This window comes from Frieseomelitta varia, unplaced genomic scaffold, assembly GCF_011392965.1.
Source record: "Frieseomelitta varia isolate USP_RPSP 00005682 unplaced genomic scaffold, Fvar_1.2 scaffold_235, whole genome shotgun sequence".
Lineage (NCBI taxonomy): Eukaryota > Metazoa > Arthropoda > Insecta > Hymenoptera > Apidae > Frieseomelitta > Frieseomelitta varia.
The window spans coordinates 93611-118292 of NW_025109963.1; the positions used below are offsets into that span (position 1 = coordinate 93611).

At 43.1% G+C, this 24682-nt stretch overlaps 1 protein-coding gene and 2 long non-coding RNA genes across 3 annotated transcripts; 1 reads left to right on the forward strand and 2 right to left on the reverse strand.

The window, feature by feature from the left end:
• Positions 1-1171: 1171 nt before the first annotated feature.
• On the reverse strand, positions 1172-22927 carry LOC122527865. Its single transcript, XR_006306427.1, has 3 exons — positions 22915-22927; positions 10481-10484; positions 1172-1694 (listed from the first exon to the last, which is right to left on the reverse strand). It is a non-coding gene; the product is annotated as an uncharacterized LOC122527865 (long non-coding RNA).
• Positions 5536-14702, forward strand: LOC122527864. The gene is made up of 4 exons (XR_006306426.1): positions 5536-5651; positions 13746-13751; positions 14338-14345; positions 14692-14702. It is a non-coding gene; the product is annotated as an uncharacterized LOC122527864 (long non-coding RNA).
• LOC122527863 (histone acetyltransferase Tip60) lies at positions 5726-14189 on the reverse strand. The gene is made up of 7 exons (XM_043652422.1): positions 14179-14189; positions 13192-13194; positions 8499-8581; positions 8335-8392; positions 7827-7895; positions 6662-7742; positions 5726-6524 (listed from the first exon to the last, which is right to left on the reverse strand). Exons 3-7 carry the CDS (start codon positions 8541-8543, stop codon positions 6416-6418), a joined length of 1362 nt encoding a protein of 453 aa, XP_043508357.1. The 5' UTR covers positions 8544-8581; positions 13192-13194; positions 14179-14189; the 3' UTR covers positions 5726-6415.
• Positions 22928-24682: the final 1755 nt, after the last annotated feature.

Below are 24682 nucleotides of genomic sequence, written 5' to 3' on the forward strand. Positions count from 1 at the left end.
TCGTCGACTGCGTTTTCACGAGAAGACTCGAAGAGAGGAGAAGACGAGGAGAAGACAGTACACATACATACACATACACGAGAGAAACAAACTGACTTTACGATACACGCCGAAATCAAGCTTGATTCATCATCCACTTGGCTCTGTCCCCGTGTCGCTTTCGCTCTCGCTTCTCGATTGTTCTCCGCGCAGTTTCTCTTCACAATTAGAGAAGAAGAAGAACAGGAAATATTTTTTACACACACACACACATACACGCGCGTCGACGACGATTTCCGATCCTTCCCTCGCGTGTATTCTGTTTGTCATACGCAGTCGTGCGTCTGAGAGAACAAGAGAAGATTTAAAAACATAAAAAGAAGAGAAAGAAATGAAAAGAGAGGGAGAGAGAGAGAGAGAGAGAGAGAGAAATCACTCGTCGATTCCCAGATACCGGGGATCGTCCAACTGTTAAGTGTCTTATTGTTCAGGCAAGCGGCTGGACGAAAAAAAAAAAAAAATATGGTAGATCTTTTCCTCGCGTCGCGCGTCGTCTCGCAGGCGAAACGAAAGCACTGAGACTATCGCTTTTACGATAAGAAAACAAAAAAAAGAAAAAAGTCGACGCTCCCTCGACACTGTAGAAGCCACCCGTAGAAAAAGTTCCGACTCGTTCCGCTCTCGAACCAAAACTCGATCGGAAATGCGTGCGAACGGAGAGGTAAGAGGGCGTTGGTGATATTTTTAAAGGATCGTAGCGAAACGCAAACGGGAGGTACAAAATGCAACGATGTGACGGACAGTGTACGAGCAGAGTCGTACGACGTGTAAGAACGAATGTGTCTGTGTGTGCGCGCGAGAGAAAGAGAGAGAGTTAATAACTAAGATAAATGTGTAGCTGTAAAGGAAGCTAAATGAGGAAAGAGAAAATATTAAAAAAAAAAAGAAAAAAAACGGAAAAAAGTATAAGTATACATACATACATACATACATACATACATATATATATATATAAAAAGAAAAACAAAGGTGTCGTTGTAAACGTGGACTTTCGATCGTGGATGATCGCTCGATCTTGATCCGTGAAATCTCTATCGGACACGCTATCTGTCGGACGTCGTTCCAACTCTCAGATTCTCGATTCAAACGTTTAAAAGTTCCTTGAGAGGAACAGGATAGAATTTTGTTATTATTATACCCACGACTCTATGAGCAATTCCACGCTTTGTATACTTTTACCAATTGTAAACGAACTAGGAGACTGGGAGTCATTTTCTATTAAATTGAAGTGGAAAACTACGCGATTGTCGTTCCAAAGTCGGTGATCTTAGGATAACGGATACCTCCCCCCTCGTCTCAAGCCAAATAAGTGTAACGCAACCATGTTGTCGCTGTAAATGACTAACACATCCTGAAACACACACCTGTAATTTAGTATAAAATCCCCCCCCCCCTCCCCCCGGGGGGATAGCTTTGTGATACTGTGCTTAATTCGATCGGTTTGCCTTGTAACCGTGAGTGGTCACAAATACATACGCAATTAATCGCTGGTCGATACGTGTGAACTATTATACATATACATACATATATATATATATATATATGTAGTATGATATAATATAATATAATACGAGGATTTGCAAGCGCGTCGCTGGTCGATACAGTCGCAAACAGGCTGCAGGTTTCGAGCAAGCTTGCCAAGGAAACCTGCAGGCCTCGGTTTCCTCGCTGCTACTACGTGGAAATTACGCGATTCGTAGATCACTGTCTCGACGGACAGCGTGGCACAGCGTCTCGAGATCACGCGATCGTCCAAATGGGAAAATGCGGCGAGATCCAACCGAGGATCTAAACTTCTGAACGCCGCTATGCTCTCTCATGTCGTTGTCGTTTCATCCTCATAATTGTTTCGCGAGCCACGGCGGACTCTCCGCGACACGCCACGTCCACGAACGTGCAGAGAAACTTGAAATATATGATGAAGAACGACACTCGGTCGAGGTGAAAACTGTGCGCGTGTCTCTCGTTGGAACCGCGTGTTGCCTGAGATTCCGTCAAATCTGTGTAAGCGTAAGCGTAGATGTTTCAATGTGTGCTCGAAGTGTAATCGATTGGTCGCAGTGAAGATTTTGTCAGACGCACCTGGGGAACACCAGAGAGGCGTAATTGTGCGAATTTTCTCGGAGAGAACTTTCGATTTTTTCTGTTTTCTTTTTCTAGAAGAAATTGAACACTGACGCAACGCGCGCGCACACACACACACACATATTAAAGAAAAAATTAAAAGGATTAAAAAGCAATTGACTGAGATTGAGACTGTTCGCATAATTACGCCTCCACGATAATTTCTACGGTCCTGCGTGCATGCACGAAGCGAATTCTCTTCCCGACATGTCATGAATCGCGAGGCAGAGACGAAGCGTAGGAAAAAAAAAAAAAAAAAAAGCGTAGGAAGATACGAGAAAACGAAGCCCGAAAGGGATAACTCGTGATAGCAGGTTTAGTAGACGAAAGTGAGTAGCAAAGACGAAACAAATATTTTCATCGAAAGCGATTCTGTCCAGCCATTGCCGACTGCTGTTCAATTGTAGATGTATTCGTACAAAAACTAAAAGGAAAACACACACACACACACACACACGTGTAAAAAGAGAGAAGAGACAAAATGCGTGAATGAGAGAACCATATATATATATATATATATATTCGTATATGTATATATATAAAATATGTACGACTTTTGCAGACACGCGCACACCCAACACGTACACGTACATGCACAAATAATGCAACACAGGAGGACAAAAGAATTATCGTGTGACAGAGATAATCAAGAGCGTGGCCACGTGGCCGGTGATCATCCTTGGCGAGTGTCGAGCGCGTCGCATTTCGAACTCGGAAAGACAGAGTTCGATGTTCACGTGATCGCGACAGCCGCCGATGGTTGTCGTTATTTGTAACGATTTGCAACGCTTATCTTTACGCAACAGTGTGTACATATATGGGGATATCTGCACGCCGCGCGACACACGGTGGTACATTATTTCCCTTTTGCACTTGGACGAGACTTCGCGTGTCCAAGCAAGAATGGCGGATTTTCCCGCGCTGATCCCGAGACGCCAAGACTGTTTTCTGATATTATATACATATCAATTTTACGCCATTTCTCGAGGCTCGGTGGCATTCTAATGGGAGGGGAAGGGAAACTTTCATTGATAATACACAGTGACGAATAATCAGAAAGGTCACGAAATTCAACAGGGTTGATAATTAAATGACTTTGATCTTCGTTTAATCCTCCGTTTGTAACAGACTATATTATATTTCAGCCATTCTTTTTTTTTTTTTTTTTTTTTTTCTAATAAACATGAGTGCAAAAGGGTTAGGTGTTCCCCGACGTCTATCAATGTTCTCATTGTCATCGCGTTCTAATCACTGATTGAAGAGGAAGAACGATTCGCTGTTTCCACTTTTGCTCGTCGACCTCGGACTTTCATTGTCATTGTTGTTGTTGTTATTGTTGTTATAAATCTATCCGCCAATTTCTAGTCCCACTCGAATGCGCACGCTGAGTCTGAATGAAGGTTAACCGAGGTGCTCGAGTACACGAAACTATTGATAAAAAGAAAAAAAGAGAGAAAAGTAAATACTTTTCGATTTTGAGACAATGAGGTTGAATATCCTTTTTTTTTTTTGGTAAAAATTCAAATAAATTTCGAAACTGAATATCATTGCTGCGAGCATTTTGTACGGTCAACGATTTGCACACATCTTTCACCTCTACATGAAAACTTGAGCGAAATTAATGAAACGGTCAATTGAACGAAGAAACATCAACAACCGGCTGAGAAATTCATGTTGTTCGCCTCACTTTATTTCGATTGTTATTCGAGACTCGTTACACGTTTGCCCGGTTCGTTGTACGAAACTCTCCCCCTCCCCCTCTTTCTATTGTAATACTCACAATTTCACAGTAGTCCGGTAAAAATAGCGTTCTCGGGGTATCCGAGTCCTCGCCTAATCGTTCATCGAGTGTTTCTCAAGTACCCGGATACTCTCGTTGTGTCTGCGGAATACGAATACAATCAACAGACACTGACAGTGATTCGGTATGCGTGTAATTATATATATATTATTATATATGTATATATGTGCGTGTTTTAATGAGTGTGAAGAAGAAACAAGAAAAAAAGAAAAAAAACAAAAAAAAAAAAAAAAAAAAAAAAAAAAAAAAAAAAAAAAAAAAATTGCCATCGCCATCGATTTACGACTGGCATTGCGCGTTATTATCGTTCAGATAAGATATATAATGTACGAATACTATAGGGAAACGTCGAGTTGGAAATTTTAATTAACGACCGGTAAGAGCCTGCAAATCGCTTCGAACGCAAAAATTCTCCTAAAATCGCCGTGGAACGGTTTTCGTCTTTTTTTTGTTCGCCATCGGTCGAACACTATGACACAGTGCTTCGCGGACGAGTCAGCAATATATCATATTTGGATTCCTGTCCCCTCTGTCGCTGTGTTTGTGTTTATTTCGTATTCTCGTGTGGAAGAGAGAGAGAGAGAGAGAGGGAGAGAGAAAAGGAACGATCAAACACCGGCGAGATCCTGTCTTTCTTTTTTGTTCGGGTCAAAATTGTCACGCACGCACACACGAGGATCCGAAATGAAAACTCGCGGGTTTTAGGCTCGTGTCGTTTGTCTGTCTAAATCATACGCGTGATGTGAAACGCACATCGCAAGATCCCCTCTCTCTGCCCTTCATTCCACTTGCCGACGATGGCGCAAGAAACAAAGCAAACTAGCAAATTTTTGTAAATCCAGCGAACGTTCGGGACTCGCCGTGTGTGTCACGTCGTCACGTGGCGCGGAACGAATACAAAGGCAAAATGAAATTACGACAAGAAAAGTTTATTGTATATGAAGCTACTGTGATGTTACTGTTGAATATGAAAAAAAAAAATATATATATATATATATATACATAAAAAAGATGTATTTAAAAATTTTCTCGACGGTGTCTTTTTCTTATTCACACCCCCCCTCCTTTTGCTTGAGTACGATTCTGTGCAATTGTGAAGTGGTGAGATGAGACGATGGGAATGAGAGAGAGCTCATCGTGAAAGTGGAAAAAAAAGAGAAAAAAATTGGAAGATTTCTTTCTATCTTCTTTCTCCTTTTGCCTCGCCCGCTCCAACTCTAGTGGTACTGTTCGTTACAAACTATCAAAAATACACACTTTCAGAGAAAAATACTTTTTTTATTTCGCAGTATTTTATAGGTAACTCTTCGTTTTGGTAGAACAACATCTCGGAATCGGATTCAGACGGATGGATTTGATCAAACACAGCCGCTGTACAATAAACGAGAGCTCGTGTGTTCAATACAGTGTGTACAGTTTGTAACGAGAATCCGATTTCCTTCAACTCGTATTCGTTCTTTCCTTTCAACTCTTTTGTCTTTTTTTTTTTTTTTTTTTTCCCACGGGTTTTTTTTTTTTTTTTTTTTTTTTTTTTTTTTTTTTTTCTTCTGTTTTTCTTTTTTTTTTTTTTTCCTTTTCTTTTCGTTTCTTAACGACAGATCACCATCCGTCTATAATAATAACGAGCACACGCAAATTCGAATACGTTTTCTGAACGGTGCGTGCACGGTTGTGCGAATATTTGCGTGTAATACAACAACTGTCTGCGTTGTACTAATCGGTTTCATTGAAAACCTCAAAACGGACACATACGCATAATTTTTACACGCAAGCTTCGCTACTTTACTTCGAAGCCTCGAAACACTATGATTACGTGTACTCTAATCTTTCCTTTTTTTTTTTTTTTTTTTGTTTTCTTATTCCTTTTTCCTTTTTGCTTTAAAACTAGATACCATGTATCGTATTTTTGCAGTGAATGGAGGCGCGTGTTACAAAATCAGATTTATTTACAACTTTACAAGATCGACTCGTACACCACGTACAAATCATTGAATCGCAAACACGTATGCAAAGTTTTTAAAAAATCCTAGTCACCGTATTAAAACTCTCCCTTTCTGACTCTAGACGTAAGCCAGTGTGTATCGTTTAACAGATATAAGATTCTTTCATATCCGATAACCCCGCAATTATCTCTCCGATGCGTTGTTTAACAGAGATACTCGTAACAGTTATTATTCTATGTGTATGTGTATATGTGTGTGTGTGTGTGTGTGTGTGTGTGTGTGTGTTTCTTTTTTCCTTTCGTCATTTTAGACCATTGCAAATCGCAGTGCAAAGCCTGACGCAGTCTTATTATATAAAAACGCAGACCGGTACGGTCGGATGTGTTATTTACAGTTTCATTTTTGTACATTTGACAAATCGTACAATCGTCATATCTTCCAGGGATCCTGAAAACGTACTTCAAGACGAATTGGCATAGTCTTATTGTCGATTTGAAAAATTGTCACTTCACCATTTTGCCCTAACACTCCAGTCTTTTGGTGTCCAATGAAGACACTTAGGGTCTATTCTGATTTGCCTCTTTTCCATTGCGGCTGCGTGTTGCTCGATAATCTCCCTGTGAATAAACATGTTTCGTCAGTGGCGTAAATCCTCGATATCTGGAAAGAAGCTAAGTGTCTGTATGACACGTGTTTTTTTTTTTTTTTTTTTTTTTTTTTGCCCTAACGACGCATTGACTATTTAGCCAATTACCTATTCAATGTAACAATATATTGTCCTTTGTAGTAATTAATGAGATTCAAGTTCTGAAGCGTCGATATCACGTCTTCTTTCTTAATCGACGTCAGCTCGCATATTTCACTTATCGTGATCTGAGGCTTCTCGTTTTCAACTAGCGGCTTTATGTTCAACAGTATGTCCAGTATGGTGTGTGCCCAGTAACTTCTGTAAGACAACAACCCCAAGTCCGACAACGGCTTCTCGGGCGAACCTGTTTTACCCTCGAATTTGGACAGTTCGTAAGAAAATTCTATCAACAGCTTCCCGTAGCCCCTTCTTTGATAGGGCGGCAGTGTGAGAATACAAGCCACGTTATGATCCTCGGTTGATTCTTTCTCCTTCGAGAAATAACCGACAATGTGGAATCCTCTGCTGTCGAAATCAGTCATCACGTAAAACAGGAAAGGGTCCGTGTCGTAATAAAGCGTTTTATGATCCAGGAATAATTTCGCTAGCAGGCAGAGGTTTTGTGCGTAATTCTTGTTCTTTCGGCCGTCGATCTCGAAAAACGATATCGAACCTTTCCTGTATATCTCGTTGCCGGGTGGATGTCTCAGATTGCACTTTGCCAGATGCCGTTCCAGACACTTTCGACTCTTTCTATACTTCAAACAGAACTCGCAAATATATATACACGGTAGGTTTACCATTTCTTGCGGATAAGGGCTGAAATACCATGGTCTTATTCTGTGACGGCCTAGCTCTATCAGCTCGACATTTTTCATTCTAGTGACTATATCGTCGTGATGGTGTGCAACCAACGAGCCAGTTGGCCTCGGGCCAGGTGTCTGCGGCGGGCCGTCCTGAGAATCGTCATTCTCTATGAACGTGGCCTTTCTCTTTCTCGACATTTTCTTTTGTAACGCAGCCTGCAAAACTGCCGAACCATTGACTGGTTCGTTGCTGAGGCTGCTTGGGCTCGGTGGTCTACTAGGTGCTTGTTTTTTCGGTGTCGCTGCACCAGTTCCCGGTGTGGTTCCATCTCGACGAGGGTACTGGACTTTCCTAGTGTCCAAACAATCTTCCATAACCCATTCATCTAGTCGTTTATTGACTAAAATATTGTACATTTAGTTAAATGGCTGTTTACGTGCACGCATTATAAACACCTCTCCTCTTAAACTCGCGTTATACTTACAATCTACATAGTGTACATAATAACACTTGACACCGTGTACGTCTTTAACGCTGATGATTTCAGCAAGAGCTGTGGATGACAAAAGGACATTTTTTTGATAAAGCCTCGTTATTTAAATCTAAACAAAGTGGAGAATCGTAAATTGAGCCCCGAGGAAACAAATAGGAAATCGTATGCGCACAAACTATCACCATCCAAGACCTAAACATAACCTAAAAGTTGAACTAAACATAATGCATGAGTAATGAACGCTAATATTTCGTTAGATGTACATACACCTATCTATCGAGAACGCGATCTCAACGACAACGTAATCAACAGAAATATTTTTATTTCGCCTGCGAAATGGTTCGACAATGCGAATCAATGACACTTGCGAAACGAGTCTCGTTACAAAACCTCGTACGTGATTTCGAGAGAGAGAGACAGAGAGAAAATTATATGCTCTGTTGAAAGAAATCATCGTACGAAACGTAAATTGAAAATAAAAGGGAACGTCAATACTCACGCCAATCGTCTGTTCCGTGCATTCTCACTGGTAAACGGCAGCCCTCCACCAACGAATTCTGAAAGTGAGGTTAGATTTCTAAGAACACTCGGATACTCGCAAATCGTCGGCCTCCAACCAAGTGAATGTTAACGTTTCCGTATACAGCGGAACGTAATACTTACCACCGAGTCGCATATTGTTTCGCGTTCGTCGTGTTCCTCGATCATTTCAATCACGATTCAAAGAAACCCTCGACCGAGCACGACTTTGTTTTGAAGCGTTCACGGCACTGACGCGAGCGCCGCGCCGTCCGCCGCGCAGGTGAAACGAACTAGGCTTCAAACCACTTCCCGCACTATCGAAACCACTCGGTCGAAATTTCGAGTATCGAGATGGCCCGCGAAATTCGTTTGAAATTGAAACGCTGAGAAAGTTGATCTCGTGCCACGTAAAATTGTCAGGCGCGACAACGCTAAAGAAATTACGTCGAGTAGTTTTACATTTATTTGATTGAGAATTTGATTAAAATTTTTTTGATAGTCTCGAGGCAAATGCAAACAGCGTCGAGTTTTGACGAGGAGGCGCAAAGTACAATTTATTAATTGTCTCGCCGTCGGAGGTGAAGTACAATGGAAACTAGTGCTCGCGCGTGACATCAAATAAAACTCCCTCCCCGTTATAATAATACGAGAGATGCATATGCGACGTAATTAAGTGAGAATAATTCAAAGGGAGACACGGAGGAGGTGAGTGGCAGGGTTACAGCGATACATATCGCATCGCGAAAGATGCTCTCGCATGCAATTAATTTTGAAATGCATATCATTTGGAAAGAGGTGAATTTAACGTAACGTCTCCCGTAACCCTCCCCCTCCTTCGTGTATTTCACACCGGGGGTCCCTTTCCGCTTGGCGTCGTCGTCGTTGCTTTTAAGGTTTGTAACGTAAAGCTATTTTAGTCACTCGAGACAATTTGAGGTGACATCTTATTCTACTCGGTCCGCTGTAAAATAGTAATATCTATACGTAGACACGGTAAGTTTCTTCCCGCGTTCTCTGTCTATCCCTCTGAGGCATAAATTTCGTATAAAATATTCCCAGCATGAAAATATTCTCTCCGCCGTGAGTGAAGTGACATCTTATTCTATTCAATTCGCCGCGCAAAACAATCCAGCGCGCCCGCGAGATTACGTAAATTCCCTTTCCGTGTACCCGCGCCGCTAATGCTCGAAGTCATACTTGAAACATCGTCGCAATTTCCGCCGGTTACTTACGTACCCGCCACCCTTTATCCCGATGACGTTATTCAATAACGGCTAATTACGGACAATGAGGTCGACGTTTGCGAGGCTAATCAGATCTCGAGTAAACTCTGGCTCGTTATTACGGTATCCCAGCGCCAAGGAATTGTAGAATTTTTGTTTTCTGATCTCTCTCTCTCTCTCTGAGAAACGATAATTAGCAATTCAGAAGAAGAAGGAAAAAAGATACAATTTCACCGTTTCAAAATGTTTAAAAATAATTTCACGTCGAATTATCCAAAAGTATCAGAACCTTCGATTCTGGATTATTTCACCCGCAAGCATCCCACGAGAGTTGCCGCGAGAGTTTCGCGAGAGAAGAATAGCGACTGTCGGTGAGTCGTTCATTTTTAGATAACAGTTTCATGCTAAAATTACGACCGGTTCGATCGACCGTGTCGTATCGAGTGTTCACCGTCGGCTGCCTCCCGGTGGCAGTCCTGCGAGAGAGCCCCACCCCGAGTTGTACACACGTTCCTACGCCTATGTACTCGTCCTACGTACATATATATACCTGTGTATATGTACGCGCGAAATCTGCACCGGTTACATATGTGTGTATATATATATATATGTATATAGATATATATATATACATATATATATATACACCACGTACACATAAGTGTACTCACATCGGGCATACATAAGGGTTGATAGTGCTCCGGCAAGCAAGCCACCCTTATATGCAGGGCGTGGCCAGAGTCCACCAATCAGAGGGCGGGGAATCCCCGAAAGACCAAATCGAACCAAGTAAAAATTTCAGCGGTCGCGTCAAACGCCGACGCCAAAGGGGATGAGCGCGGTTCATCCGGGCTTTACATTTTCGTTACTTATCCTTTCGCGTTTTCCCGATCTTCCAACATTTCTCCTCCCCTCCTCCCCATTTTTCTTACCGCATCCGACACGTATCCGCGTGTAACGCGCGTTGAATTGATCGCGATTAATCGACACTAACGTGCAATCGTCGCCCCTCCTCGCTTTTTTTTTTTTTTTTTTTTTTGAAACCAAGATTACCACCTATGACACCTATCGTCGTCCGTCGAAACGTGAATGACATATCGGATTCCTCGACGGAAGAAACTATCCTCTCGTACACAGTTACGCGCGACGTGTGTAACTGAGGGACGTAAGAAAGGGGAAAGAGAGGAGAGCGAGAGGTAGAGTAGCAGGGTCTGCGTTTAATAGCCGTAGTGTTACCTCCGAGGCCTTTTGCCATTAAGAATCCCGCAAGACCGTCCTCGCGGGCTCTCTCTCCGCTTTCCAGGCCGCGTGTTACCCCTTTCCGCAATTCCGACATATTACACGGTGCCCCGGCGAAGTGGATGTAATACGTGTTCGTAGCCGTGCTATAACTATACATTGCCCGTAGGTAGACCTCGGTACCACTAAAATCATTAGAAACACGTGCGCCATGCACCGCGCAGAATCCCCGTCCCTTGCCATTAGAATGCTTAGACGCTGTTGTATCCGGAGATCAATATCAAAACAACGCCGCATGACCGCCCACTCTCTCATGGAAAATCCACCGGCGGGGGAGGAACTCGACTCGTTCGACATTCTGTGTCTCTCTTCTTTCTTCCTCCTTTATTTTTCTTTTTTTTCTTCTTTTCTCTTTGTAGCCAAAGAAAAAAAAAAAAAAAAAGAAGAAAAGTTTCATCTCAGTTTCAAAAAAAATGAGACGCAGTAGTTCATTGGATCAGGAAATTTGGTCGAGGTGTTTTATTTTTCACGCACGTGACAATGATTAACACGGGGTTGTTCGATAAAAGAAGACAGGACTTCTTCTACTTATAACCATATCCAAGAAAGGGTTCGTCAACCCCGGGAAGACTATATCGAGCGTCTCTAAAACGAGAAGACTGCGTCTCGCTCGAAAGACGTGGAAACGTCGTCATAAATGAGAAACGACACTCGCCATCTTTAGCCTGCGTGAACTCTTGGGCTCGAAGGGGTTGCGGACTGACCTCTTCGCGGAAGAGCCGAGCAAAACTCGCGTTCGTCTCAAAGAGGGCACAAGATTCTCTGCTGCTCCTCGTTAATCCCGTCTGCGTGCGGTCTGCGCCGTTGTCCCAGAAGCGGCGAAGATTAAAGGGAGGAAAAATCGACGCGCTCCTCTCAATTTACTCGTTCAAAAAAAAAAAAAGAAAACTCGAACCTTCAACTAGGAAGATGCATCGAACAAATTAGTTTTTACTAAATAAACGATGTTCTCGAAAGAGAAGGAGGATATGTTGAGGAAAGAAGGTCAGACGAGAAGAAGAAGAAGAAGAAGAAGAAGAAGAAGAAGAAGAAGAAGAAGCAGGTCGTACTTTCCTCGTCGCGCTGCTTAAAATTCATAAGACGCTCTGTTTACTTACTAAAGATACGCGCCACTCTCTCTCTCTCTCTCTCTCTCTCTCTCTCTCTCTCTCTCTTTCTCTCTCTCTCTCTTTTTCTCCATTGCCACAGTCGTGCCAGCCTGGAACGCCGCCGCGAGGTGGAGTGCTGTGCTTTATCGCGGGAAATAAAATTATTGGTTGCACTTTTCTCGCGCTGGCGGCTCGACGACGACGACGACGACGACGAATCGACACGACACGACACGACACGGGTGTGCACACACTCCCTGGCGAAAGCAGCCTGGGATTTTTCTGCGGGCCGCGCGTTTTAAAGAGCGCCCCGCGGCTGTCGCCGACACGCTCGCCCGCCCGAGCCTCCGCTCAAAGAGGCCGTTTGACATGCTGATATCGCGCCGTTTACCTTCGCAATCTCCATAACGCGGCCGTTTCTTAGCCGCGGTTAGAAATGTAAATTCGTGAGCCGACCCTCTCGATTTCGGGCTCTGTTGCCCTTGTGTTGCGCCGCTTGTTTCCAAAAATCGGGCGAGAACGACTCGCCGAGGCGATCGATCACTTTCGCGAGAAACAGGTCTACGCTGTTTCCTTTCAGAGAGACATCTCTCTCTTTTTTTTCCTTTTTGGAAGTTGCATTAATTAATACTAGATTAATGAATAATATGAATACTTTGTCCAGGAAATACTTTTATTTCTTACGTTTTACGAAAAATTATTTAAACCTTCGAAACGCACTGTTCCACACCTGCGACGTGTCCGACGAAAATTATAAATTTGTCATTCTTTGGGTTAGCCTCAGCGTTAATTTATCGCGATTTTTGAAAGTGGACGATGTCTCACCATCGATATTTTGACGTTTGGGGAACAATCCGTGAGTCAAGTCCGTTTCCAACTTGAATAATCCATTCAGATTGTAGATTAGGAACAGATTGAACGCACGACAGCAGTGCGTAATATCTCAATACGCTCGGAGTGAAGTTTCAACGAAACGAAGTAGAAATAACAGACATGACAGGTGCAAAAGGAACGTGATCGAGCAGGATTCGTCGACGCGATCTTTGTTAATAATCATCCCGATTCTCCCAATGAAACACGCTCGCGGTGGATCCGAGTGTTCTCTCGCCTCTCGGGGAAACGAATTTCGCGGCAACTAGAGATAAAATTCAGCGTTTGGCGCGGATCAATTAAGCGGGCGAAAGAGGTGGCCGGCACTGGAGGTTCCTGGAGGAAAGTGAAAACTCGCTGACACGATTCTCCTTGATTATCCGTACGCGGCTTCACTTACGTTTCTCGACGTAACGTATATCTGCTGCACATAATCGTGCACACGCTGATAGCCACGCGCGCAGAATACATATATATCGGCGCAGGCAGGCACGTACGTGTGCGTTTCACAGGCGCTGCCGCGCGTTATAATCTCGTTGCTCGGGGCGACGTCGAATAAAGTACCCGCGGTGTGACGGTATAACGCGAGGCACCAACTATTAACTCATTAGTCGAAGTTCTTCGTATTATCGCATTCTCTTTGAGGCCGGCTCGGTATTCTCGGCGTTCGCCGGCGAAGTCTCGTGCGGGGGTGAGGTGGGCGAACGTGGATGGACGAGGGGATGGAAACGGCGGGATGGAAATAGGACGCGACGCTAACAGAGAGACGAGAGAGAAGAGACAGAGAGAGAGAGAGAGAAAGAGAGGGAAGTTAGGAGAGAGGGATGCTACGCGAAAGGGTACGGCCGGAAGGAACGAAGATGACGATGACGAGGGACACGAAAGCGATGTGGATAGGAGGAGGGGAGGATCGGGTGGGCCCGGAGAAACGGTGACGACGATGTCTACGAAGGGGTGGCCCGTGGGTGGGTGGTTAGGTGAGAGAAAAGGGGGTGGACAAGATGGGTGGCAAGGGTTGAGGCGAGAGAGCGCGTAAGGGATGATAAGGGCAAGGAAAAGGACAGGGGCCAGAGGGAGGGAGGGAGGGAGGGAGGAGAGTTGCGGGTTGACGGTGTCGAGGTAAGAGGTAAGAGGTAAGAGGCAGAGAGAGAGAGAGAGAGAGCCGCGGGTGGTATGGTGCTGGCAGAAAGGGTGGTTGGTAGCAGCTCCGGGGGTGGTTGCACGCCCGGCATTGTTTCGAACAGGCGTGTACACGTACATACATCTATTTGGCACATAGATAAAGCATCTTAGAGAGACCGCCGTAGAGAAGGGAACCTAGTAGAGAACCTGCCTGAGGACGAAGCGCACACAGGAGGAGGAGGAGAAGGAGGATGGTAGGTTGAGGTGAACTGGAGAAGAAACTGGAGTACGGGCTGCTGCCTAGTACGACGGCAGAGTGGGTGGGAGAGGGTTAGAGACAGAGAGAAGCAGAAGCAGAAGCAGAAGCAAAAGCAGCAGAAGCAGCAGTAGCAGCAGTAGTGGCAGTAGTAGCAGCAGCAGCGGCAGTAGCAGCAGCAGCAGCACCAGTACCAGCCAGCCATCTTGCCACAAACTTGACTCGACCAATCAGCGTCGAGGCTGTGGTCACCGTTGTACCCTCGCTCCCTTCCTCCCTCGTATATCTCTATGTTCTCCTGTGTTCTCTCTTTACGGTTCCTCTGCTCTGCCTCTCTCTCTCTCTCTCTCTCTCTCTCTCTCTCTCTCTCTCTCTCACGGTCCGTAGTAACCCGGCAGCAGCACCTGCCAGCCAACCCTTTAATTCTAATCAATTTACTCTTGCGCGAGCCTCAACCCCTCGTGTATCCTCCTGAGCACGACTGAACCTCAACCGCGCGCCTCCCTCTCACACCCCCTCCCCCCCCCTTTTCCACCTTCCACCCCAACCGTATCGCCGCCGTGCGAGGCATCCCACGAGTTCGAGCTTCCATCCTCCCTTGTAGCCTCCGCCTCACCCTCCCACGCCGACTTACTCGCCGATCCCTCTCGAACGAGCCCCTACTACATCTGATAACGGGAAACTACCGTTTCGGCCGCACGGAACTCTTGCTAACCGGCTAAATAATTAGCGCGGAGAGATTAATTGCCGGGAGTTAAGTCGCCAGACTGCCACGGTAACGACCCATCCCTGCAAGCGGTGACCGGAGCTCGACGCTTGCAGATAATCCCCGCCCCGGGGATTAGAAGATCCGATCTGGCCCCCTGACTGACCACGCTACTGGGAATCCGGATTACAGGATCAACCAGAAAAATTGCGTCGCGTGACAAACGGGAAGCAAGACTGCTCGTATCGGAACGATCGTTTAACCCTCTGACGAGTAATTCTTCGTTTCTTTGGACGTGTGAAAAGACGAGAGGAAAAAACGAAACAAGGATATAAAATGTCGAACGTTTTGTTAAAAACTGTACAAACTTCGCAACGTCTTTCTCGTTTTTTTTTTTTTCTATGCTTCGCAACCTGTTGCAACCTTCTGACGCGAATAATGATTTTAATGTGTACAACGAGCCTGACGTATAATTAACATGTCCGTTGACCAGTGACGAGTTCACTAGTGTTTGTGCTTGTATTAGTTATTTTAATTCTTGACACGGAGTAATACTGGATATTGTGAAATCTTTCTTCGTCGCGTTCACTTTGTTATAAAAAGAATTACTTTTTATTAGTATTTAAATATTTGAAGTTGTAGCGACGTAGTGAAAAATATATCTTAATTTTTAAATACATAGATATCTAAACATATCTTAATTTTTAAATGTATTGATATTTAAATATAATTTTTAAATAAATAGATATCTAAATATATCTTAATTTTTAAATGTATTGATATTTAAATATATTTTTTAAATAAATAGATATCTAAATATATCTCAATTTTTAAATAAATAGATATCTAAATGTATCTTAATTTTTAATAATTGAAAAGAATTTTTAATTTAATATATATATATAATAATTTATATATTATATTTACTTATAATAAGTAGTACTTTTATTTTCATTTATATTTTTAAGATATACTATAAAGTTGTAGTGACGCAGAAATTGATAGTTTATCAGAAGACAGTTTTGAATCGAATAGTTGCAAAACCTATTATGTATCATTACACGTAGATGATTGCTGTACAATCACATCAAAAACAAAATTATTAAACTATATTACACGTATAAAACATAATATATATACAACAGATATACAAAGTTTCATTTAGATTCATTCTGCTCTAAACAAAGTATATTGAAGTTTATCTATCTCATTTTCATGCTCAATCGCAAAATAATAGCCAGTGACAGGAGATAAAATTGTCAATGTGTTAATAACGCAACGTGTTTCGCGCAACTGGAACAAATATGTCGCAATTCTCGAACGCCATCCAAGATCGAACGACAGGAACGTTTCTCACCCGCAATAGATCCGATTGAGAACGAGGCTAAATCGCAATTCGATCGAACCGAAGTACTAGATTGTACACACCAACCGCCTGCAAAGTCGAGAAAGCGCGTGGCGTGAAATAAATAAAAGCTTCGGAAGGAAGAGCACGCTGCGCTACGTTCGACAGAAAGCGGAGAAACAATTTGATCGGCCTCGATTCAGCGGCGAACGGTTCAAAGTTTACGCTTCCATCCGGGCGGCAGGGCCTGCATAATTTACTTAATGGCTCGTAGACTAACGACGGAACTGCTGTTTAAGCGTTTACCGTGAACGCTCGGTTTTCTCGTCGTTTGGACAAAAATTTACGTCGGTTACTCTGGCTCTCTTCGATGAATTATCGCCGCCGAGCGCTCCAAGTCGGCCTCCCGAGGTGCTTTCGTTTTCACTTCGAGACACTCTGCACCCTTTTTTACTTTCTCTCTCTCTCTCTCTCTCTTTCAGTTGAACTTGAGCCGAGAATTAACTTCAAACTTTCACTTCTTCTTTATATTATTATTTTATTTATATCATTGTTTCACTTCTTATTTACATTACTTTATGTTACTCTTTATTTTATTATTGTAATTACTCCTATTTATATTACTATCGTTGTTATATTTATATTTATTATATTGTATTACTATTTATATAATACTATATATACTATTATATTTATATTTATTATATAATACTAATAGTATACTATATATACTATTTATATTTATTATATAATATTAATAGTATACTATATATATACTATTATATTTATTATATTATTACTTTTATATATATTATATTTATTATATTATACTACATATACTATTATATATATTATATTTATTATATTATACTATATATACTATTATATATATTATATTTATATTTATTATATTACTATCGTTGTTATATTTATTATATTATATTACTATCGTTGTTATATTTATATTTATTATATTATATTACTATTTATATAATACTACATATACTGTTATATTTATATTTATTATATAATACTAATAGTACACTATATATATACTATTATATTTATTATATTACTACTTTTATATATATTATATTTATTATATAATACTAATAGCATACTATACATACTATTATATTTATATTTATTATATTGCTATCGTTGTTTATTATTATATATATATATATATATTTTTTTTTTTTCAACAGTGAAACAGGGTTTCATTTTCTATTATACCCGGAGGAATCAAATTTCGATGAAAAGTGCCTCGATACCTCGACGACGGTTAATAAAACGTAGGCATATTGCGCAGCGTTGTATCAGCGATAAGATATCAGCTGAAATAAATCGGCGAACGTCGTCCCGATTACAGATCGCCCGTGGGATTGGCGGAGAGTAAGCGTGGCTTAACGACAGATCCGATCTACACGGAGTGGAACAATTGGTCCTCTCCTCGGTCTCGGTTCTCCTTCTTCTTTTTACGCGGACGTATTTCGATCGCTGGGGGGATTCTGGACCGATAAAGAGAGAAGTAAAAGAGACAGAGAGAGAGAGAGAGAGAGAGAAAGGAAGGGAGGTCGATTTATTTATGTCGGGTGATTGCGAGCCGACTCCGAGAGAGGCAAGGGCTTCCTTCGCATTAATACCAACTCGAAGAGGGTGGCTTCCCGCGCCTGTCGTCCCGATACGGCGATATGTCGCCGATCGACGTTGAAAATCGTCCTTTGAGCAAATTCTCTTCTACTCTCGATCCTCTTCGGGCTTTCGACTCACAATCGGCCTTTCCATCGTCCTCTGTAACAGTTTCGCGAAAAAGCGAAACACGTGGAAATTAAAATTCCACGTGCAACAAGTTTTCGCGATTCGAAATTACTTCTTCGCGTGCAACAAGTTTCGACGCCGGTAACTACTTCGACTAACGAAACCGAAACGGGGCCGTGAAGTACGATTTCGAGGAGAGATCGCGGTGGGAACGGGTTAGCCTGACGTGTGTCAAATTAACGTGTGCAATGGAAAAGGATCAAAGTATGAAATCTTTTGCAACGCGTCTACGGACGATGGAGACACTCTAGACGAAGGGATAGGCGCACGCGTTTCCGCGATTCATTATAATGAGCGGCGCGTGCACGCGAAACGGGTTTATCGCCTTTCAAGAGTTTCGAAGCACCGGTAGAACCGGTAGGAAACCGGGGGCTGCTCGAACATTTTAAGTTCTTCATTCACCGTCACCTGTGGGCAACGGTGATGCCTATTTTAACTTCGCCTGCCTTTGCAACAGGCACGTTAACGCATCATTGACCGGCAATTTTACAAAGAAGCTGTATACTTCGTAATTGCGTATGAAAACGGAGCAATCTGAACTTCGATATAGTTTATTTATATTACAGAATGAATTTAAATGAAATGATTCTGTTACATATCTCTTGTATATATTATATTTTATTTTTACGTGTAATAATATTTTTTCGCTGTGATAAACTGTATAGAATCACTTACATACGTGTAATGGTGCACAACTAATGGTTTTGCAAATATATTTCGAGTGAAAGTGAAACAATGTAAGTAAACTTCAATATACTTTATTTATGCAGAATGAGTTTAAATGAAACTTTGTAATCTCTTATATATATTTTCTTATATGCATATATCTCTTGTTATATGTAATATATTTTAGTTATTATATTTTATACATGTAATATATTTTAGTAATTTTTTTTGCTATGATAAACTGTGTAGCAATCACCTACATATATGTAATGGTGCACAACTGGTTTTGCAAATATATTTCAAATGAAAGTGAAACAATGTAAGTAAACTTCAATATACTTTATTTATGCAGAATGAGTTTAAATGAAACTTTGTAATCTCTTATATATATTTTCTTATATGCATATATCTCTTGTATATGTAATATATTTTAGTTATTATATTTTATACATGTAATATATTTTAGTAACTTTATTTGCTATGATAAACTGTATAGCAATCACCTACATACGTGTAATGGTGCACAACTGGTTTTGCAAATATATTTCGAGTGAAAGTGAAACAATGTAAGTAAACTTCAATATACTTTATTTATGCAGGATGAATTTAAATCAAACTTTGTAATCTCTTATATATATTTCCTTATATGCATATATCTCTTGTATATGTAATATATTTTAGTTATTATATATATATTATATTTTATACATGTAATATATTTTAGTAATTTTTTTTTTGCTATGATAAACTATATAGCAATCACCTACATATATGTAATGGTGCACAACTGGTTTTGCAAATATATTTCAAATGAAAGTGAAACAATGTAAATAAACTTCAATTATTTATTTATTTATGCAGAATGAATTTAAATGAAACTTTGTAATCTCTTATATATATATATATATTCTCTTATATGTATATTATATTTTATACATGCAATATATTTTAGTCATTCTTTTGCTATGATAAATTGTACAACAATCATCTACATACGTGCAATGGTACACAACAGGTTTCACTGCGATTTCCTTTTGAAGAGGATACTCTATTTTTTTTTTATACCAGTGACTATTTTTTCCAAAACGTGGTCTCATAGTTATTCTGAAAACCTAAAAGAGTGAATCAGTGTAAAGAACACTTTTAAAAGTACCAGAACATTTATTATTATTTTTTTTTTCAATATAGTGAACGTGGTTGAACACGACGAAGAAAGATTTCACAATGTCCTCCTATTACTCTAAGTGTCAAAAATTAAAATGATGCAAGTGCGAACACAAATTAACTCGTGATCGGTCAACAATGTGTTAAAAATGATGCGAGTCGTTTCTCCAATCTTTGCAACGTAAGAAGAGCGGAAGAAATGGAATATTTCCCAAGTTTTAGACTTCGTTTCTGTTAAAAATTTGCTCGACCTGGGCGTAATCATTCGACGTAACAGATATTTGTCGATATGAAGACCTCGTTAGCTGAGAGAATATTCCCTTCAGAAAGGCGTGTAAATTTCATTTCCGACCCCTGGTGAAAGAAAAATCACCTTCAGCTCGTTCAGAAGGCTACCAATAACACGACAACAAGCTTGTATTAACGGGGAGGCCGGGCGTTTGAAGGAAAAGAAGCCGCCGTAAACGGAGAGGAGGCTGGCTCTCGCGGCTCCTCTCGCGGAGGGAAAGGGGTGGCTCGCCGGTGACTTCTCCAAGGTTTCTCTTGGCGGCACTTCTTGCCAGAAACCGAGTTATAAGCCCGCGAGAACGGAACAATGGCGAGGGCGAGCCGTGACAAAGCGACACGCTCTTAATTCCCGCAAAACTACTTAATAAGGCAAATGAACGCGTGGTTCTTTTCACTGTTCGACGATCCGCCCGGGCGAGGGCGAAGGGAAGCCACTAGGGAAGGGTGAAACGAAAATGAACAGAGAGAGAGGAGAGGATGACGGAGACGAACGATTTTCTCTTCCTTTTTTTTCTTGCACCCCTGTTTGGAGGCGAGTCTCGCAGACTAGCGGCGACACAACGATCACCAACGACGACGAAGAACGACGACGACGACGACGACGAGTCGAGTGGTTTTCAAGCTAATAAAAAAATTACCGCCGCCGCGCGCATGAAACCCGACGACGTATAAAACGTCGGTGAGCGCGACGATTCAACCCCTGCCAGCCACCTCGCCACCCCCGTTTGCCGAACCGGGAGGAGGACGGAGGGAAGAAAAGCCACCGGGAGTCGTCACTCTTTTGTTTTCTTTTTTTCCCTTCCGCCTGACGGAGAGGGAGTGGAAGCTGGCTGAGAGAGAGAGAGAGAGAGAGAGGAGAACTTGCCCTCGCTGATACTCGTTATTCGATTCTGAATATACGTGTCGATCTCTGCTCGCCCAGGCTCTGTCAACACGCGGCGAGACTTGCACGCGTGGTTCACCGAGGGGAATTTTGGTTTCTTTTTTTTTTTTCTTTGAGTTTTTCTTCTTTCTTCTTTTTCTTTTTCTTCTTCTTCGTTGGTAGAAGAAAGTCGGGAATTAGAAGTCGATTTATAGCAGTGGCTCGAAGTAATTGGCGGTTGATTTATAATTCAAAAGTTAAAGAGCGTGAAATTGAACGGCAGAATTTTCACCGTATCCTTTGCCCTGTGTCTGTTAATAGTATAAGTTGGCCAATGACACGTGAAATAGGCGATTTGTCTTCCAAAGTGCTTGGCACGCTATCTGGAAAGTTCAGGTTCGAAGAAAAAAGGGAAGCTCGGATTATTAAATTCCCGCCTCTGCGATTTTCCATCGTTTCCCCAAAGAGTTTGCCTCCGTTAATTAATACCACAGGGAAATATCGTAATTTCTCGAAGCACCGTTCGATTTTCCTCGGGAAAAGTAGCAAGATTTCGGAAACACACGGTTTCCAACCTCTGTCCTCTATTAAACAAAATTTCATCTTACGAAAAGTAAAATTTTCCTCGTAAGAAAAAAAAAAAAAAAATAGAGAAAAATAAATCTGCTTTCGCAGCAACGCCGATTTATCAAAAGTTACCAGTGTCGCCTCTTTGGAGACTGGAGAGAGAGAGAGAGAGAGCCGCGAATTTCGCTGTCGGATCAACCCTCTTGACCGAGCGCGAGAACATGGCCAAAGGAAGGCGGGGAGTGGGGAGGGCGGGGGTGACCACGAGAGGAAAAGAAGCGGAACGAAGGGTTCAGGTAAATTCTAAGCCCACGGAGATTCTCCATCCGTGGGTGGGCGCGCGCTGCGCCGTGAGTGCACCGCCTGCTGCTAATTAAAATCAGACCACGTGTCTTTCCGAGCCACGGTCACGAAAAATAAACGGAGAAAGATCTTTTCAACGGTGCCCGGAACCCGTCGTTTCACCCTCGCTTCGCCCCACCGCCATCTCGTCCTCTTCACTTTCCGTCTCACCCTTCGCGCTGCATCCTTCCCTCTGTCACCGTCCTTTTTTGCATCATTCTCCGCGTCCTCGTTTCGCCAACGTTTCCGCGTGGCCCCCTTACCACCACAGGCTGCAGGCCGTGCCCCCATGCCGGCTTAATTATCGTCCAAGTGTTCTTTAAAGAGCGAATTACACGCTCGATGTTTACCGCAAGCTCGAAGCTTTTCATTCGTTCCCTTTCTCCGTTTCTCCGCCTCTCTCTCTCTCTCTCTCTTTCTCTCTCTTTCTCTTTCATCACTCTCGTGTACTCGTACCGTATTTCTCTCCCTCCCGTTCGTTCGAAATACCGCGAAGGAGAGGAAAGAGAGAAAAAAAGCCGAGGTCCGCCCGTTTCTTTTACGCTTCGAAGACTCACGCTCCTCTTCGTTCCCCTCCGCGCCTCTCCGGATCGTCAGAGATCAACGATCACGATTCCCTCTCCTGCCTCGATTCTTTCGACGATGTTTTCCTCCGCTTTCGGGGATGTCTCTTCCTCGCTCGGAATATTCTCGGAGATTTGGCGTGGTCGAAAACGGTGCGAGCGTTTTCGGAGGGAAGGGATGAAAACGAGCTGCTCGCGCCACGGGTGGATATAGGTGGGTGGCAGGAACGATCGGCAGGTGAAAAAGTCGGCGATTCCGTTCCACGAGATTTCGTCCCCGCTCGTTTTTCTTCCCTCCACCTACCACTCTCCCTCCATCTTCTTTATCGGCGGAAATTTCTTGCCGCGTTTTCTCTCCGCGCCACTTTGAGACACGCGATTTCCTCGCCCCCGTTTCCCAGGCCGACGTCGATTAACGAGTCCGGCCATTGTCACGCTCTCTCCCGCTATACATATATATATATATATATATATATATATATATATATATATATATATATATATATATACACACACACACACACATCCACTTCATTCTCTTCTTTTACCTTTTTCTTCAGTTTCTGGATTTGATTTCTTTCTCCCTGCTGCGCGTGTTTCGCGCCGCGATACGCGCGGTTAAAGTACACTAAGCAAAGGGGAACGAATTTGAAGCTCATTACCGCTTCTCCATGCGGCGAGGGGCGGCACGGATGCGAGCTGAAAATCTTTACAGGCGTGCACGTACGCTCCTTTCCTTCCTACGTTTCTTCCTCTAGTTTTCTCGCCGTTTCTCCAGCCTATTTCTCTCCTACTTCTCAAACTTCTTCGCCGCCTTTCTCCTCTTTCCTTCCATCGTTCTCCGGCCGCGCGATAAATCCCCCCGTGAATTTATTCTAATGCCTTTTAACCGGTCGCGACACTTAGCCCGCTTCCGGTACCCGTGGATTTACGACGTGCTTTCGAATCGCCCCGCACCACAACGTTTCGACGACATTTCCCTCGGTGTTCCAATGCGACGGGAAGATCTTCAAATCTTCAAGCTTTCCAAAAAAAAAAGTCGCAACGAAGAGAGCGAATTCTGGACAGGTGGAAGTCCGCTTTGAACCGCGTTCAATCAACCGTTTCTGTCGAAACAGAACGCATCGTCGAGAGGGGTGCGAGGGCTTTCGGCGCGTTTACACGAATCCATCAACAAGCATCGGCGGCTACCGGTTTCGACGACTTCCGGCTGGCATATTTCCATCGTCCTCCCTCTTCATATCAGCGCGGAAAAGGTAAAGAGCGACAGAGAGAGAGAGAGAGAGAGAGAGAGAGAGAGAGAGAGAGAATCCAGCCTTCGGAACGAAAAAGCCTTCAATCCCTGGAAGCAACGAATTGTCGTCGCGCTCTCATCCCCCTTCCACGTACTTTCCACCCTTCGCCATTCGATTTTCCACTATTTCCCGATCGTCCGACTCGTCCCCCTCGTCCCGTCCATTTCCATCAGTCTACTCTGACGTTTATACTTTCGTGGAACGGACCCGAGGGCTCCGCCGAGGGACGAGCCAGGCGGTTTCGGAGAGGGGTGGAGGATGTTCTCGATCGAGGGTGAGCAAAGGCAGTAAAGGCGATACGAAGGCGGACGCGGGCGAAGGAGGCGAGAGGGAGAGGAAAGGAAAGCGAAGGATAAGACGACGAAGAGAGGTTGGAAGACGAGGTGAAGAGAGAGAGAGAGAGAGAGAGAGAGAGAGAGAGAGAGAGAGAGAAAAGGGGGTAGTAACGGCCATCATCGGGGTTGAAGCAACCCTCCACGAGGATCTTTCTCTTCCTCTCGCTCCCTCCAGCTCTGATATATTGCCTCACCCGCAACCCTCACGCGCCCTAAACCATCCCTTATAGCCGCCATCTTGAAGGACTCCCAGCGTTCAACCGCCTCCCCCTCCTACCCACACAGCCACCACCGAACCGCGGTCTGCACTCACCCCGCCCGCCCACCATCGAAAATCCCGTTAGACTTATACGGGCTTAGCCCGTCCATTTTGACGAGCGGGTACGTGCCAACCTTGCCAGCCAGCCACCCCTATTCCCTTCCGCCTTTTGCGGAATTTCCACGTCGCGCTCTCTTTTTTTTTTTCTTTTTTCCTTTCTTTCTATTCTCTCTCTCTCTCTCTCTCTCTCTCTC